This window comes from Eptatretus burgeri, chromosome 16 (genome assembly GCF_056783735.1).
Source record: "Eptatretus burgeri isolate ZD-2024b chromosome 16, Ebu_testis_v1, whole genome shotgun sequence".
NCBI lineage: Eukaryota > Metazoa > Chordata > Myxini > Myxiniformes > Myxinidae > Eptatretus > Eptatretus burgeri.
Window position 1 is genome coordinate 52721880 of NC_140976.1, and position 14706 is coordinate 52736585.

Genomic DNA, 14706 nt, shown 5'->3' on the forward strand with positions numbered 1-14706 from the left:
TTCATTCTCAAATTTCTTCAATAGTTTAATTTTCTTTGCACAATAATCCCCATCTAAAATATTTAAAAATAAAACATTTGAATCTTTATATTTTTCAAGATACCCCTTTTGTGTCATTATGAAATGATAAACTTCTCTCATTGATCTCATCTGACCACCCCCTGAGTTGCATATCATTTTTTTGCATAAACCACGCCATAAACAAGTTTTGTTTCAAATGTTTTCAGTTCGTGCCGTGAAAATGAGGAAGTGTTTTTGGACAGTCATGCTGTGAAAAAATAGGAACTATTCTGTGAGAGACAAGGCCTCGTGTTTATCTTTTAAATCAGAACACTAACAGGCTTTAAAACATAAGTTTAATCAAAATAATTTTAGGGCATTTTAAGTATGTTTTGAAAATGATTCATACAAGTTGAGAATATATCGCCCAATTATTTTCCAAGCTGTCTTGCCCGAAGCGTCATTTCCTGTGGCCACAGCCGATGATTAGGCAATTTCCTCATCATTGCCTTATAAGTGATTCGCTAGACAAAGTTTCTGCCAGACGGGATTTTCCTTTTTACAACTGAGACATGAACAATCTATCTTCCGACGAACAAAACAGCTCACCACAAAGTTGGTAAGCTTGTGTATGGGTTCCTCTTTGAACGATGAAGCAATTGATTATAAATTAAATCATGATTATCCTGATATCTATTTTTTTTCCTGGCAGGTCCTTGGAAGAAGTTGAGTTTACATATCACGATGAGGTGCATGAAATTAATGCTCTTATTGAAGACGTCAACGATCTTAGAAGAGAATTGAAAAACATTTTTAATGACTGGTACGAAGTCTTATCACGGCCTCTGATCTCGAATGAATTAAACCAACGGTGAGACACGTGTGTGTGTGTGTGTGTGTGTGTGTGTGTGTGTGTGTGTGTGTGTGTGTGTGTGTGTGTGTGTGTGTGTGTGTGTGTGTGTGTGTGTGTGTGTGTGTGTGTGTGTGTGTGTGTGTGTGTGTGTGTGTGTGTGTCTCTGTCCCTGTCTGTTTGTCTCCCTCTATTTCTCCCAGTCTGTATCTTTGTATCTCTCCCTCCCTCTCTCTATTTGTCTCTCTACCTACCTCTCTCTGTTTGTCTCTCCATCTATACCCTTGACTCATTTTTTTTTTTTTCAGCTCGATCACACAACATAAGCTGTTGAAGCAATCTGGTACAACACATTATTTTCTGGAGGTAAATGTTTCTGAATTATTATTTAGTTATTTGTTTATTTATTCTTTTATTAATATCACTCTCTATTTGGAATGTCGCCTTATGTTGGTTGCATCATTAGTTTGGACACGGTTATGCCAGTACACTGGAATTCATTAAATTTAAATAAGGTATTTTAAGAAATAAGGAATTAAATAAGGTATTTTAAGTTTCCATGGACAATAAAGATGCCTCATATTCTTTTGTTGTTTCAAGTTGTAGTGGGTATGGGAATGAAGATGTGTGGTCGCTTGTTGTGAAATTGAAACTAAGGATTGTGCTTCTCATCTTATTTAATATGAGATAAAATGTCTTTATATTGATATTTATTAATTATTTTCATGTTCATCAACTGGTCTAAAATGGCTGATGCTTCATTCAAACAATTGTTACTTCCAGCCTTCTTACTGCCTAAAAACAATAACAGTCTATGAACTAATTGTGATGGGTCATTTGGAAGAAAACTAACACCTGAACCAAGGATACTTAAAGCCTGAATAATGTGTTTCTCCTTCTCATTCTTCCCACTTTTACCAGAAAGAATAACCATATAATCAACAGAGTTCAGCAGATCAAGATATACTTTATCATCATTATTTTTCATATCCAATGATTTATCAATATACTTTGATTCATCCCTCACAGTTGAACCTTGTCTTCCATCTTTTATGAGAAGAAACATTAATCTCGGAGTTGGTTTGACAGGAGGTTGAGCAGACAGAACTCAAGAACCTTAATTCATCATTAAATATCAATACCTTTTCTTGAACAAGATGAAATATTGCTGGTTGTTCTGTTGGAATGAGTCCTGCTTTGTTTTTTGAATCCGCTGAATATTCATTGTTTTGAAGAGCATTCACAATATAATCAAGGGATCGATTCATCTCTTCCAGTTGTTGAAACAATCCTTCATCATCATATTCTAATTCTCCTATATGCTCTAATTATTCCTCCGTCATTTGACTGAAATCTTTTAACATTTGGAGCTTTCTTGGAGTATATTTTTATTGTGGGAACTGTGGAAACATCTATAATTTTTTCTTGGGAAGTTTTTAAAAATGGTTTAAAAAATTTCTCTTGTTTTCTTTCAAATGCTTCTTCACCCATTAGTTTTTGTCTGCATTTCTTCTTTATGTCTTCCTGTTGTTTTACAACTTTTGAAACCAACTCTTGATGTTCCCTAAATCTTCTTGCTCTCTCGTTTGCATCCATTTATTTCTTGGAAAATATCATTTAATATCTCATCTTGCTTCACAACAATATATTTATATTTTTCAGTCGTGTGCTTCATGTAATCCCCAAATTCCTTTTTACTACATAATGTAGAACAATTGTCTCTCCAAAAATTGTTTACATCTATTGAATTAAACCTGAATAAAAGAAAAGTATTAGCATTGTTTTTGATGGAACGATGAGGAAGTTGAAAGTACGATTGACTGAGATAAATACAATTACAAGAAGAATGTCTCCCTCTTGTGTAGTAGCTGTCCATTACCGTTTGGTTTCTCTCATTAACACAATCATCAAAGATAACGAGGTTCTTTTTCGATTTCTCCAAATCATGGGGAGACGGTATATCATCCGTATTATCACGAAGAATACAAGTTGTCGGATTTGATTTCTTTTTACATCTCTGTGTATCACAACATAGTTGAATTATATCTTCAATGTTATAATCATTTAGGTTTTTTTGAAGTTTAAATAAACCGATTATATCTTCTTTTTGAAGACCAGCATTAAAACCTTGTGAGAGTAGTTGATACTCTGGTTGAAAACTCGACTTTGTGAAAATTATTAAATTATCATAATCTAAAAAGTTGGGAGTAAGGAGCATCTTTAAAAGTAAGCAGGTTTTTCCACATCGACTTGAACCAACTATGAGGCATCTTAATGAATTTGGGAGATTTTTATGGTTGTAAAATTTGATCTTATTTTCCCAAATGGGTAAAAAATCATTCATTTATATATTTGGAAAACAGGTTATTTAATTTATTATTGGCTTTTTTAGAAACTCTATATTTTATCCTAAGTTCGGGTTTAATTTCAAGATAATCCATTATTTTATTTATGCAATATCTTGTGTTGATATTTCCCTGAAAATGATATCCATGAATAATATATAACAACAATCCTTTGAACATTTCTCGAATACGTTCAGTTTCTTCCCTTGTAAGGAAAGGTGTGTTATCACCCTCATACTTTACATTCATTTCTCTAATCAATCTTGTAAAGTAATTCATTTTTGGTGTAAATTTAAAAGAATTCTTTCCCTTTTTATATTTTTTATTATCATTAATTAGAAGATAATCACAGAATATACATTGTTTTTAGGCTTTTGACTCTGTGTTTAATCCCCGTCTTTCACACGCAGGACAATTCTCAAATTTGTCATATGGAGAATCAGGGAATTCACGAGGCTCAAAATCGAGTAAACTATTCATATTTACAAAGTAAAACTTTACTCAAACTGAAATTTATCTTCGATATCATCTTCGATACTTTCAGAGTCATCTATACTTTCATAACTATCGTTTGAACACAAACGCTCGGTATCATAACTATCGTTTGAATGCAAACTCTCGGTATCATAATCACTCTCATAATCTTCAAAATCTTCAGTTGAATATTGACTCATATCTAATTAGTAGAAAAAACATTACCATCGATATCTTTATACTTTTTTTCATTAACAAATTCAACTGCTGCATTTTTTATATTAAAGGTAATTTTAAAATGATCCTTCCCTACAATTGAACGAAATGTCATTTCACCTGATATATTAACATCCTTTATTTCATCAGGATTTATATCTTTAGGGTTGTTGAAAAAAATACAAATTTCTCCATGCATATTACAGATGGTCTTATCTTTTCTTTCTAAAGCTTCATCCATTACGTTTTTATTTTTTGATACTTTTTCTTGTTTCATTGCTTTTTCTAGTTTTGAATCTATTGACAGAAGGAGAGGAGAAACCTTTGTTCAAGATACCTTAATTTATGTTCTTCCAGGAATACCAAAAGCCCTTCCACTGAAGGAAATTGAAGAACTCATTATTCGCCATAATTGTTTTTATCCAATAGTTGTTATATTTATCTTTGTTCAATTTTACATCCTTGACATATTTCTCAGTATCTTTTACAAATGAAGAGGTTGATTGAAACTTGTCTTTTGTGTCTTGAAACATTGTATTTATTAAGTGAAAAAGTTGGAGGACAAAATGGTTTTTCAGCACAGATTCACCGGTAAATTTAACAAAATTTTCATCAAAAATTTTTTTCTTAAAGCAAAGTTTTATAATATAAATATGGTGAATACAATGTACTGCGATGTTTGTAATCACGAATATAAATATTATAAAAAACACCTTCAAACCAACAAACACACATTCAAACTTTTCAAACAAATATCATCTCTTGAGTTGGAAAGAAAACATTGTGATATCTGCTCAAAGGATGTTTTGAAGAGAAGTTATAATAGACATCTTCAATCACAAAAACACAAGAAAAATGAGTTTAAAGTAAAGGGAGACTATTATATTGAAAACACTGATGGGGCATTTAAAGGGCACATAAAAATAAGGATTTTTCAATTTGGAGAACCCCGTCCATCATCAATAGCTGAATCAATTGAAATAGTGAAACCTGATTTTGAAAAAGTTATTAAAAAGACATTAAAAGAAATGAAACTTTAAAGTTTTATATGGGAGTGAAAATGAATATGAAAAGACAAGATGAAGGACAAACTCCTTATATGAGAACAGATCTTCATTTTAAAACATCATTTCAAGATTATTTGAATAGTGGGGTTTATGAACAACAATCAAGACAAGAGGAGGATGTTGATAATACAGTGGTAGGAAGTGGATTTAATATTTAAAAAATCATATTTTTAGACATACACATTCTAAAGTCAAACCCTCTTAAAGCTTCTTCTTTTATTGAATTACCAAAAGAAATAAAACTAAAGAAGGCAGTTGTTAATATGAAGAACAATGATAATAAATGTTTTCTCTGGTCTGTTCTTGCTCACTGACATCCACCAAAATGTAATTCAGAAAGAGTAAAATAATATATGAAATATGAGAATACCTTGAACATTAAAGATTTTACATTCCCAATGCCACTAAGAGATATTCCTAAATTTGAGAAAAAGAATAATCTTTCTATTAATGTGTTTGGATTAACGGATACAAACAAAGTTCAAATATTAAAAATTTCAAACAACTATAAAAATGAAGAAACACGCATTGATCTTTTATATTTTAGTATTGGAAAGAATTCACATTACACATACATCAATAATTTATCAAGATTAATCTCTTCTCAGGTATTCAGAACAGCAAACAAAATATATCCTTGTAAGCGATGTCTTAATTCATTTCATACAAAAGAACGATTAGAACAACATCCAAAATATTGTAGTAATCATAAATCAGCTGTAATTACAATGCCTAAACCTGGTGAAAAGATTTATTTTGAAGATAATAATAAATCTATCATGCACTCATTTGTGATATACGCTGATTTTGAATGTATCCTTAAAAAGATAAATACTGCTTCTCCTAATCCAAAAGAATCACATACAAATAAATATCAAAAACATATTCTTTATGGTTTCTGTTATTATATCAAATCATCTGTTGGAGAAAAGTATAATAAACTTGAACATTATAGTGGGGAAAAAAGCTTCACAAGAGTTTGTAAAACGATTAGAAAAGGATTGTATAAAACTAACTAAATTAATGAAAGAAACAAATGAACCGATGGAATTAACCGAAGAAGAAAAATTAGAATTTAGAAAGAACAATATCTGTCATATTTGTGAGGAGGAAATTGAGGAGTCTAAAGTGAGGGATCAGTGTCATCTTACTGGTAAATATAGAGGGCCCGCTCATTCCTGTTGTAATCTTAATTATAAATTACCTTCTTTTATTCCAGTCTTTCTTCACAACAGCGCCAACTATGATGCACATCCATTCATAAATGAACTTTCAAAAACATCAGGGAATATTTCTGCCATAACAAACACAAGTCAAAAGTATATTTCATTTCCAAAAATGATATTCACAAAACCTTTAACTCGTATTAGGTTTCTCGATTCTTACAAGTTTATGGGAACACCACTATCCTACCTTGCATCAAATCTAAGCTCCACGGACTCTTTTCCAAATCTTAATTCATTCTTTCCAAAAGAGGAAATTCTAACTTAAGAGGAAATTCAGATTAAAGAGATAATTCAAAGTAAAGAGGAAATTCTAATTAATGAGGAAATTAATGAAGAAGTTCTTACTGAAGATGAAATTCTAATTATAAAGAAAATTTGAACAATGAATGAAATTCTAACTAAAGAGGAAATTCTGATTGTAGATGAAATTCTGATTTAAGAGGGAATTCTAACTAGAGAGGATATTCAAACAAGGAATGAAATTCAAAGTAAAGAGAAAATTCTTACAAGTAAGGGAATTTATCCTTATGATTATATGGATTCATTTATGAGGTTTCAAGAAACACAACTTCCTTCAAAAGAAAGTTTCTATTATAACCTTTATGAAGAAGAGATAAGTGATAAGGAATATAAACACGCACAAGAAATTTGGAAAATATTTAAAATAAAGAACCTTGGAGAATATCATGATTTGTATCTAAAAACAGATGTTTTATTGTTAGCTGATGTGTTTGAAGCTTTTAGATCACTCTGTCATAATAAAAATTGTTATGGATTAGATCCTGCCCACTATTTCACAGCTCCTGGTTTTGCTTGGAGTGCAATGTTGAAAATGACATAACAAGATATAGATTTAATCAGTGATGTAGATATGCTTTTGATGATTGAGAAGTCTCAGAGAGGTGGAATATCACAAGTATGTTCAAAAAGATATGCTTAAGCAAATAGTAAATATCTTCCAAATTATGAGTGAAAAAGATAGTAATTATTTGATGTATTTTGATGCTAATAATTTTGTATGGATGGGCAATGTCTCAATCTCTGCCTTATGGTAAATTAGAGTGGGTGGAAGAAAAGGATTATGAAAAGGCTTTGATGAATATTATTTATTCTCAAGAGGAATTGAATGAGGAAGAAGAAGGTTATTATTTTGAAGTTGATTTGAGGTACCCGAGTGATCTTCATAATAAGCATAAAGACCTTCCTTTTGCATGTGAGAAAGAAACCCCAAAGAAAGAGTGGTTAAGTTATTGTCATAAAAGTTTTAATATTAAAGGTAAATCAACAGAAAAGTTATTAACAACATTCTATGATAAAGAGGGATATGTTTTGCATCAAAAGAACTTGAGACAATATTTATCTGCTGGGTTGAGAGTAGCTAAAATTCATAGAGTTTTAAAATTTAAACAAAGTCCTTGGATGGAAAAGTATATTCAATTCAATACAGATATGAGAGCAAATACAAAAGTAAAATTTGAAGGGGACTTTTATAAATTAATGAATAATGCTGTATTTGGAAAGACTATGGAAAATGTTAGAAACAGACAAAACATTAGATTCACAACATCTTTGAAAGAAGCTTCTAGATTGATAAATAAACCAAGTTTTGAGAGAGAAGAGGTTTTTTCAGAGAACGTTTCTGCAATTCATATGGAAAAGGAAAGTATTGTCATGGATAAACCAATTTATATTGGAACAGCAGTTCTTGATTTATCAAAGATGTTGATGTATGATTATTTGTATAATGATTGAAAGAAAGAGTATGGTGAAAATGTTTCGTTGTTGTATATGGACACTGATAGTTTTATTCTAGATATAAAAACTTATGATGTTTATAAAGATATGAAGAAAAATATTGGAGTATATGATACAAGTAATTTTTGTAAGAAGAGCGAGTTATTTTCCAAAAAGAATGAAAAGGTTATTGGTAAGTTTAAGGATGAGTTGGGTGGAAAAGTAATGAGTGAGTTTATTGGATTGAGAGCAAAGGCATATGCTTATAAGTATGGTGATCAGGTTGATAAAAGGTGAAAGGGAATAAAGAAATATGTAATAAAGAAATCAATAACCTTTAGAAATTATTATAATTGTTTGATGAATAAGAAAGAAGAATATTGGAAAATGAATACAATAAGAAGATATAAACATAAGATATATAGTGAAGAAGTAAATAAAAAGGCATTAGGAGCCTTTGATGATAAGAGATTTATTTTAGATAATGGAATAGATTGTGTTCCATATGGATATTGTATGATGGAGTGAATAGAATAGATTGTGTTCCAAATGGACACAAGTTTTAACGATGGGAAGATGGGTTAGGGTTTTTAAGGGCTCCCGCCGCGTTTTTCACAATATATAAATGGTCGAACCAAGTATTAATCAAACTAAAGAGTGCAGAAAATCTCAGTCTTGGTATATAAATGGAAAACATAATGAATGTGAAAAATATCAAATAAGTCTTATTGAAAAAATAACTAAAACAAAGGTAAATAAAACAAATAAGCGAATCAATTTAAAAACCAATAAGTTGGAGGATGTAAAGAAAATAATAAATATCCTTGAATGGACTGAAAGCTTTGATGGTTATCAATTGAACAATGGAAAAACTATTTACTACAATCTCAAAATGATATGCAACTCAGGGGGTGGTCAGATGAGATCAATGAGAGAAGTATATCATTTCATAATGACACAAAAGGGGTATCTTAAAAAATATAAAGATTCAAAAGTTTTATTTTTAAATATTTTAGATGGGGATTATTGTGCAAAGAAAATTAAACTATTGAAGGAATTTGAGAATGAACAAATCTTTATAGGTTCAATGAGTGAGCTAAACAATATGCATTGGTTATTTGAAAAAGGGTGCCCCGAGGCTTACATGTTTCAGATATTTCTTCAGAATCATCTTTTACAAATCACATTACTACTTTGCTACTTGAACAAATCTTTATCTTGTTGCATTGGTTATTTGAATAGAGTGCCCCAAGGTTAAAAGGGGACAAATAAATATACCTTGGGCTAAAAAGGGGGTTTATTTTTTAGGGAAAAAAATATGAATCGCTGAAAATCCCCCATTCACTTACATGGGGAAAAGTGAGCCAGAATCAGTATACTCACCCTACTGCTATCATTTTGTTGGGGCTCGACTATGCCGCTGATGCTGTGCCCCTATACCAGTATACTGGTACTCATTTCACCAACCTCGGAAGGACGACAGGCTGAGTCAACCCCACCTCATGTTAATTCAACGATAACGGGGCTCGAACTCAGGACCGGAACATCCTAAGCCCGCCCTCCTAACCGCGAAGCCAACACCAGGCTTACCATTATGGTTGTGAATGGCTTTCTAACATGGTGTTAATGCAATATTTATTGAGACAATTGCTTTTATACCGCAACTTGAGAACCTTCTTGTTTGCACGTACTTAAGGAAGGTAACACAAAACCAATTTTCGATATTGGAAGAAAAAATAAAAGCGAAGGAAAATAAAGAAGCTGGATGTCTTACCGTGTAAACTATGTTGCCCAAGAAGAGGTAGTCGTGTGTTTTTCCGGAAAGAAAAGCCACATCTAAGAGATGAATCCCCAAAAAATAAGCAGTTTGTATATCCATTGTATTTCTGCTCATCATTAACGTATCAAATGTCATCCTACACATCAGACGAGACTAACAAGACTCTCCTGTGTTGGAAGACATGCTGTTAACGACCATTAAAATGAGCAGCCATGACACAATGAAGAACGGTTTCTTCAATGAATTATTTAAGCTGCCATTTGTTTTTGTTTTTGATGGAAACCTGAAAATATCAGCTTTAAACGAATCACTAGAATGAAGGAATGTCAGGATACAAAACAGAGCGGCATCGGAAATAAGCATACCATGATCGATAGCTTTCAGTGGTGCCCAGAACAGCACGATGGAGTGGAAGAGTCCGTTGAGACAATGAAGCCAAAATATCTGATTTGGAAGAAGGGGGTGGGGGGGTGACATTCAACAGGCTTATCCTACTGCAGTATTTTATATAAGGTGTGTGTGTGTGTGTGTGTGTGTGTGTGTGTGTGTGTGTGTGTGTGTGTGTGTGTGTGTGTGTGTGTGTGTGTGTGTGTGTGTGTGTGTGTGTGTGTGTTGTTAGTTTTTATCTCCACATGTGGATTTCAGAAGGTGAAATGGAGCCCTCTCAGGTCTCAAAATGTCCACCTCCGTGTGTTTTTGTGTGTGTATGTCCCGTCTGCTGCCACCGGACCCCATCTCTACATGCATGCCCCATAACTGAATGGAGCCTTCTCTGGTCTCTAAGCACCCATCTCCAACCGAGCAAGCAACCATGCAACTCATGAACCAAGCCGTGGTCTCATTCGTGCTCCGTTTTCCCCTCCACCTTCGGAGGTTTGCCTGATCCCACCCGAGGACATCCCCGCTTTCTCAGACAAGGAACACCGCTGCTTACTGGTCACTATCTCCACACACGGTCTCACAGAATTTCAGTCCCATCCGTCCACGGCAAGATGGAGCTGGCAAAAGGGAGTCGTCCTTGGCAGGAGGGACAAAGCATACCAAGCTGAGGGAATCGATGAAGCGCACTAAGCTGCACAGCTAAGCCATGTCCCAAATGCCTTGGCCGCACCAAAACTTATATTCAGCGTGGTCCTTGACCCCACCAAAGCTCGATCCCACCCTCGATGGGATGGAGTCGATAAAGCAGTCTAGGCTGCATGGCCAGACCGCGTCCCACATGCATGTGGATCAGCGCAACACCAGATGCAACGTGTGCGGCCCTCAGCCTCATCAAAAATGCCATAGCTGTAGGGTCAGGTTGCATCACCAATGCATATCTAACGGCACAACATGTGCGGTTCTGTTCCACCAAAGCTGCCACCCTCATCTTCACTCCAATTGAATGTGTTATTCGGTGCAGTCTCCGGTCCAATCATTTCCTAACGAGAGGGAGGTGGCAAAGAGCGCTGCCTCCCCCTTGCCGCCATATCGTGAGTCTCCCCCTCGGGAAACACCTCGTAACTCTGCTAGTCTATACTAATAAAAGGCTGTGTGTGTGTGCGTGCGTGCGGGCGTGTGTGTGTGGGTGTGTGTCAGTGTGTCTCCTCCATAACTCCAAAACTAAAAAAACGAGCAGCCTGAAACTTTGCATGTACACCAAGAAAACTCCAAGGAAGTGCAGAGAGATAATTGGGTGTTTGGGTTAATTAAAACACCCCTTTTGAAGATAATTAACGGTCTTAGTTAATTACACCTTCAGCAGGCGATACTCGGCTACCTCACTGTCTGGGGTCTTAAGGCGTTTCCTGGGTAACCTTGCTGGGGTCTGAAACAGCCATGTTTTTTGGCCTCTCGAGATATGGCCGGGCGGTGTTTGTCTATGAGTGGTATTTATAGTATGACTAGGAGAAAATAGATTTCAGATATTATTTTGTTTTCATATTCACTGTTATTCTATGCAGAATCATTTTGATGAGATGGTATGAATCGGAATTGATGCTCCACCACAAGTCTGCCTTCCTTTCCTCTCACCTCTCGCTACCATCCCTTCCCCCATCACTCCTCATTCACTCTCCCCTCCCCTTTTTCCCCTCTCTCCCTCCTTTTTCCTCCTCCCTCCCTTTTTCCCCCTCCCACCTCTCTTTTCCCCTCCCTCCTCAATCTCCCCCTACCCCTCTCTATCTCTCCCATATTTTTTGCCCCATCTCAATGTTCCCGTCAGCAAAGCTACGGGTGGGGTGGTATTTGCTCGTATTAGTCAGGTTCACCGTGTACCTGAAACGTGGTCCTGTGGGAATTGCGTGCCAAAAGCGATTTTATTGTTTAAATGGCTTCTATGGGGTCTTAGTAGACAGAAAGACTTGGGTGGCAATTTTACTTTTGGGAATTTGGGTTTTTGTGGGGGCTTAGACGGGGGGCTTAGAAACTAACCTCCCACCACCTGTACACATGCCACATTGCAAGTGGTTAACTGACCCCAACTGCAGATGGGGGGGATTATTAGCCACAACACAAAATATATTTGCTCCACTCTCCCCCCGACCTCATGATGCTCCTGAATGGAGTGGGTGTTTATAGTTCTACAACAAGTGATGAGTCACATATTGAAAGTCCAAATCTGTCCATTTTTGCCCATTGGCATCTGTAGGTACTGTGCTTCTGGTTTGGAGAGCTTTTGGGGGGGGGGGGTCCTATTCACCTTCGAGTTGAAGTCCTCTCCATTCTGTGACCTCTTGTATAGTGCTGGAAACTGAAGAAGCTTCTCTTTGCTGCTCGTCTGCTCGAAGATTCCCAAAACAAAAGGTGGTAAGGCGGTGAACAACTGTTGAGGAAGAAAAATAAATGTTTTGCATGTTATCGAGGGCACCTCGGCATGAGAAACACGGTGATTAGTTTGATGGGCAAGACGAGTCATGCTGTGCATATTTAAAAGAACGAAATGAAAGAAAATCAAGGAAAATCAAGTTGAAATCTCCCTTTTTAAAAAAAAAAAATTCCATATATGTTTTCTCTTAGTTCATGAAAAGTCTCAGAAGAAATTTTGATGTGAAAATTGTCCCACTCCACAAGCCTAATGAATCTCTCGATATGGCTTCAAGCAGACAGTTCGTTCTTTTGATAACAAGACGTCTCGAAGAACACTTACCACATTATAGAGGCCAATGCACCAGCGTTCGAAAAGGATTTGACCAGAGAAGCCATTTGTGAATGCAAACCAGAGCTGCGGAAAGGTCAGGTGGGCTGTGTAAGAAAATTGTACACCTGGAAATTCGATAACAAGCCATATAGCTGCAAAAACGAAAACGACATTGTATTTCCCCAAAAAATTATTAAAAAGGACTTTGCTGACAGCACCATGACAATTAGTGTAGCTATGCGTCTACTTACCGCGAAAACCTCACACGTTATAAAGTGAATGGGAAAAAATGGCATGGATGGTCAAAAAAAAATCACGTTGTCGATCAGATGATTACGAGGTAGACTGTTCGGCTAAGATATTTCGCTGCATATCTAATGGCATGGAGCACCTGGTTCAGAGTTGTCCGGGAAAAAACGTTGTTTGACTTCATCAAGGACAGTGTTTGGATGGGTATACGAGCTAAACAAAGTGATACTGTGTGGTAACTCCGATGGATGGCCAGAATAGCAAAATAAACAACCGCAGATGTTTTCGTTTTTTTCCTTCTGGTGAGAACAAATTTCATTATCTCGTGTTGAGAAGTTACATGATCTCATTTACTGAAGGTTGTTGATGAGCTAGTTGTGGGTTTTTTTGACAACTTGCTAGTAACCTGGTAATTCTCCTACAATTATCTCAGTTTCCTGAAGCTTGGAATCCAAGTCCAAATACTTTAGCTGGATATCAACTCACATCCTCTAGGTTTATCAGTCTGGTGTCCTTGCCATGCAGCCACAACCATACCCACCTCGATGCATTATATTTTTTATTCATATGCAGGCTGTGGCTGCTTGGCTGCATCATCTTCTGGGTGTGCGGCTTTGCGGCTGATGCAATGCCCCTCTTACCAGCACAATGCTACTCATTTCACTGACCTCGGAAGGATGAAGGGCTGCGTCAACCCTACCTGGTGTTAATTCAGCAGCCCAACAGAGGCTTGAACTCAAGACCCCAGGATTTTAAGCCAGCCACCTTAACCATGAAGCCAACAACAGGCCGACCTCAATACTTGATTTATGATAATTATTACTTGTAGTTCCCTTATAAGGAACTCCAAGGCTGCATGGCCTAGAGGTATGCACACTCACCTCTAAGCTGTCTCGCCTGGGTTTGAATCCTAACCCAGCAATAAACTGTCATCCTGGTGTTTCACATGCAGGGTGATTCATCAATGTGTCTGCTGTCCCTCAGTGGGGTGTTAAATGGGAGTCCTGTCTGCCGAAATCAGTTGGTGGACGTTAAAGATTCCATGGTGTCCTTCGCAAAGAGAAAGTGAGCCATCGCCGGCACCATGGCCAAATTCCAAATTCCTGCCCCAACTATTCTGTTGGGAAGGCAACAGCAAACCACTCAATATAACCCTTGCTCAGGAAGCTGCTTCGGTGGCACCAATGCTCCGTGAAGAGTATTGCTCATCATAAAGACAGAGATAAAGAACCTCAATGCAGGAGGATGCTATTAGACCCATCAAGCCTCCACAATGGTTGCCAACCTATGATTGTCTATCCGTTGCCAACCTATGGTTGTTTGTCCATGATCTATCCTTTTTATATGCTGAGTGTCAAGTAAGGAAGCAGCACGTACCATTTTTTTAAAAAGTTGTTGGTATGGTTTGGCCATGGTTCGACCTGCCGACCTTGCAGACACTCCCAGACACCGAGTCTGATTAAATGAATTTGTAGTTTTCCATTTAATACTGATCTGTAAACCTTTGAATACATGAATGTTGCAGAATCATTCGGACAAATTATTTGAGATAAAGTTGATAAGATAATTAAAAAAAAAAAAAATCCTATTTATTTATTGTTTTTGTTTTATCAAAATGTCCTATTCGAGCTTTTGAATCTTAACGAG

At 35.9% G+C, this 14706-nt stretch overlaps 1 protein-coding gene across 5 annotated transcripts in view; it reads right to left on the reverse strand.

Moving 5' to 3' along the window:
- The window catches only part of LOC147011072 (phospholipid-transporting ATPase IB-like), a 169486-nt gene that overhangs the window by 12510 nt on the left and 142270 nt on the right, over positions 1-14706 (reverse strand). For 4 of the 5 annotated variants that reach the window (XM_085859049.1, XM_085859047.1, XM_085859048.1 and 1 more), the window contains 4 exons: positions 12820-12894; positions 12373-12495; positions 10058-10136; positions 9687-9748 (listed from right to left, as the gene is read on the reverse strand). In XM_085859049.1, the coding sequence (XP_085715175.1) occupies positions 9687-9748; positions 10058-10136; positions 12373-12495; positions 12820-12894 (339 nt within the window). The remainder of the gene's footprint in view (positions 1-9686; positions 9749-10057; positions 10137-12372; positions 12496-12819; positions 12895-14706) is intronic. The other variant, XM_085859051.1, reaches the window with a different exon arrangement.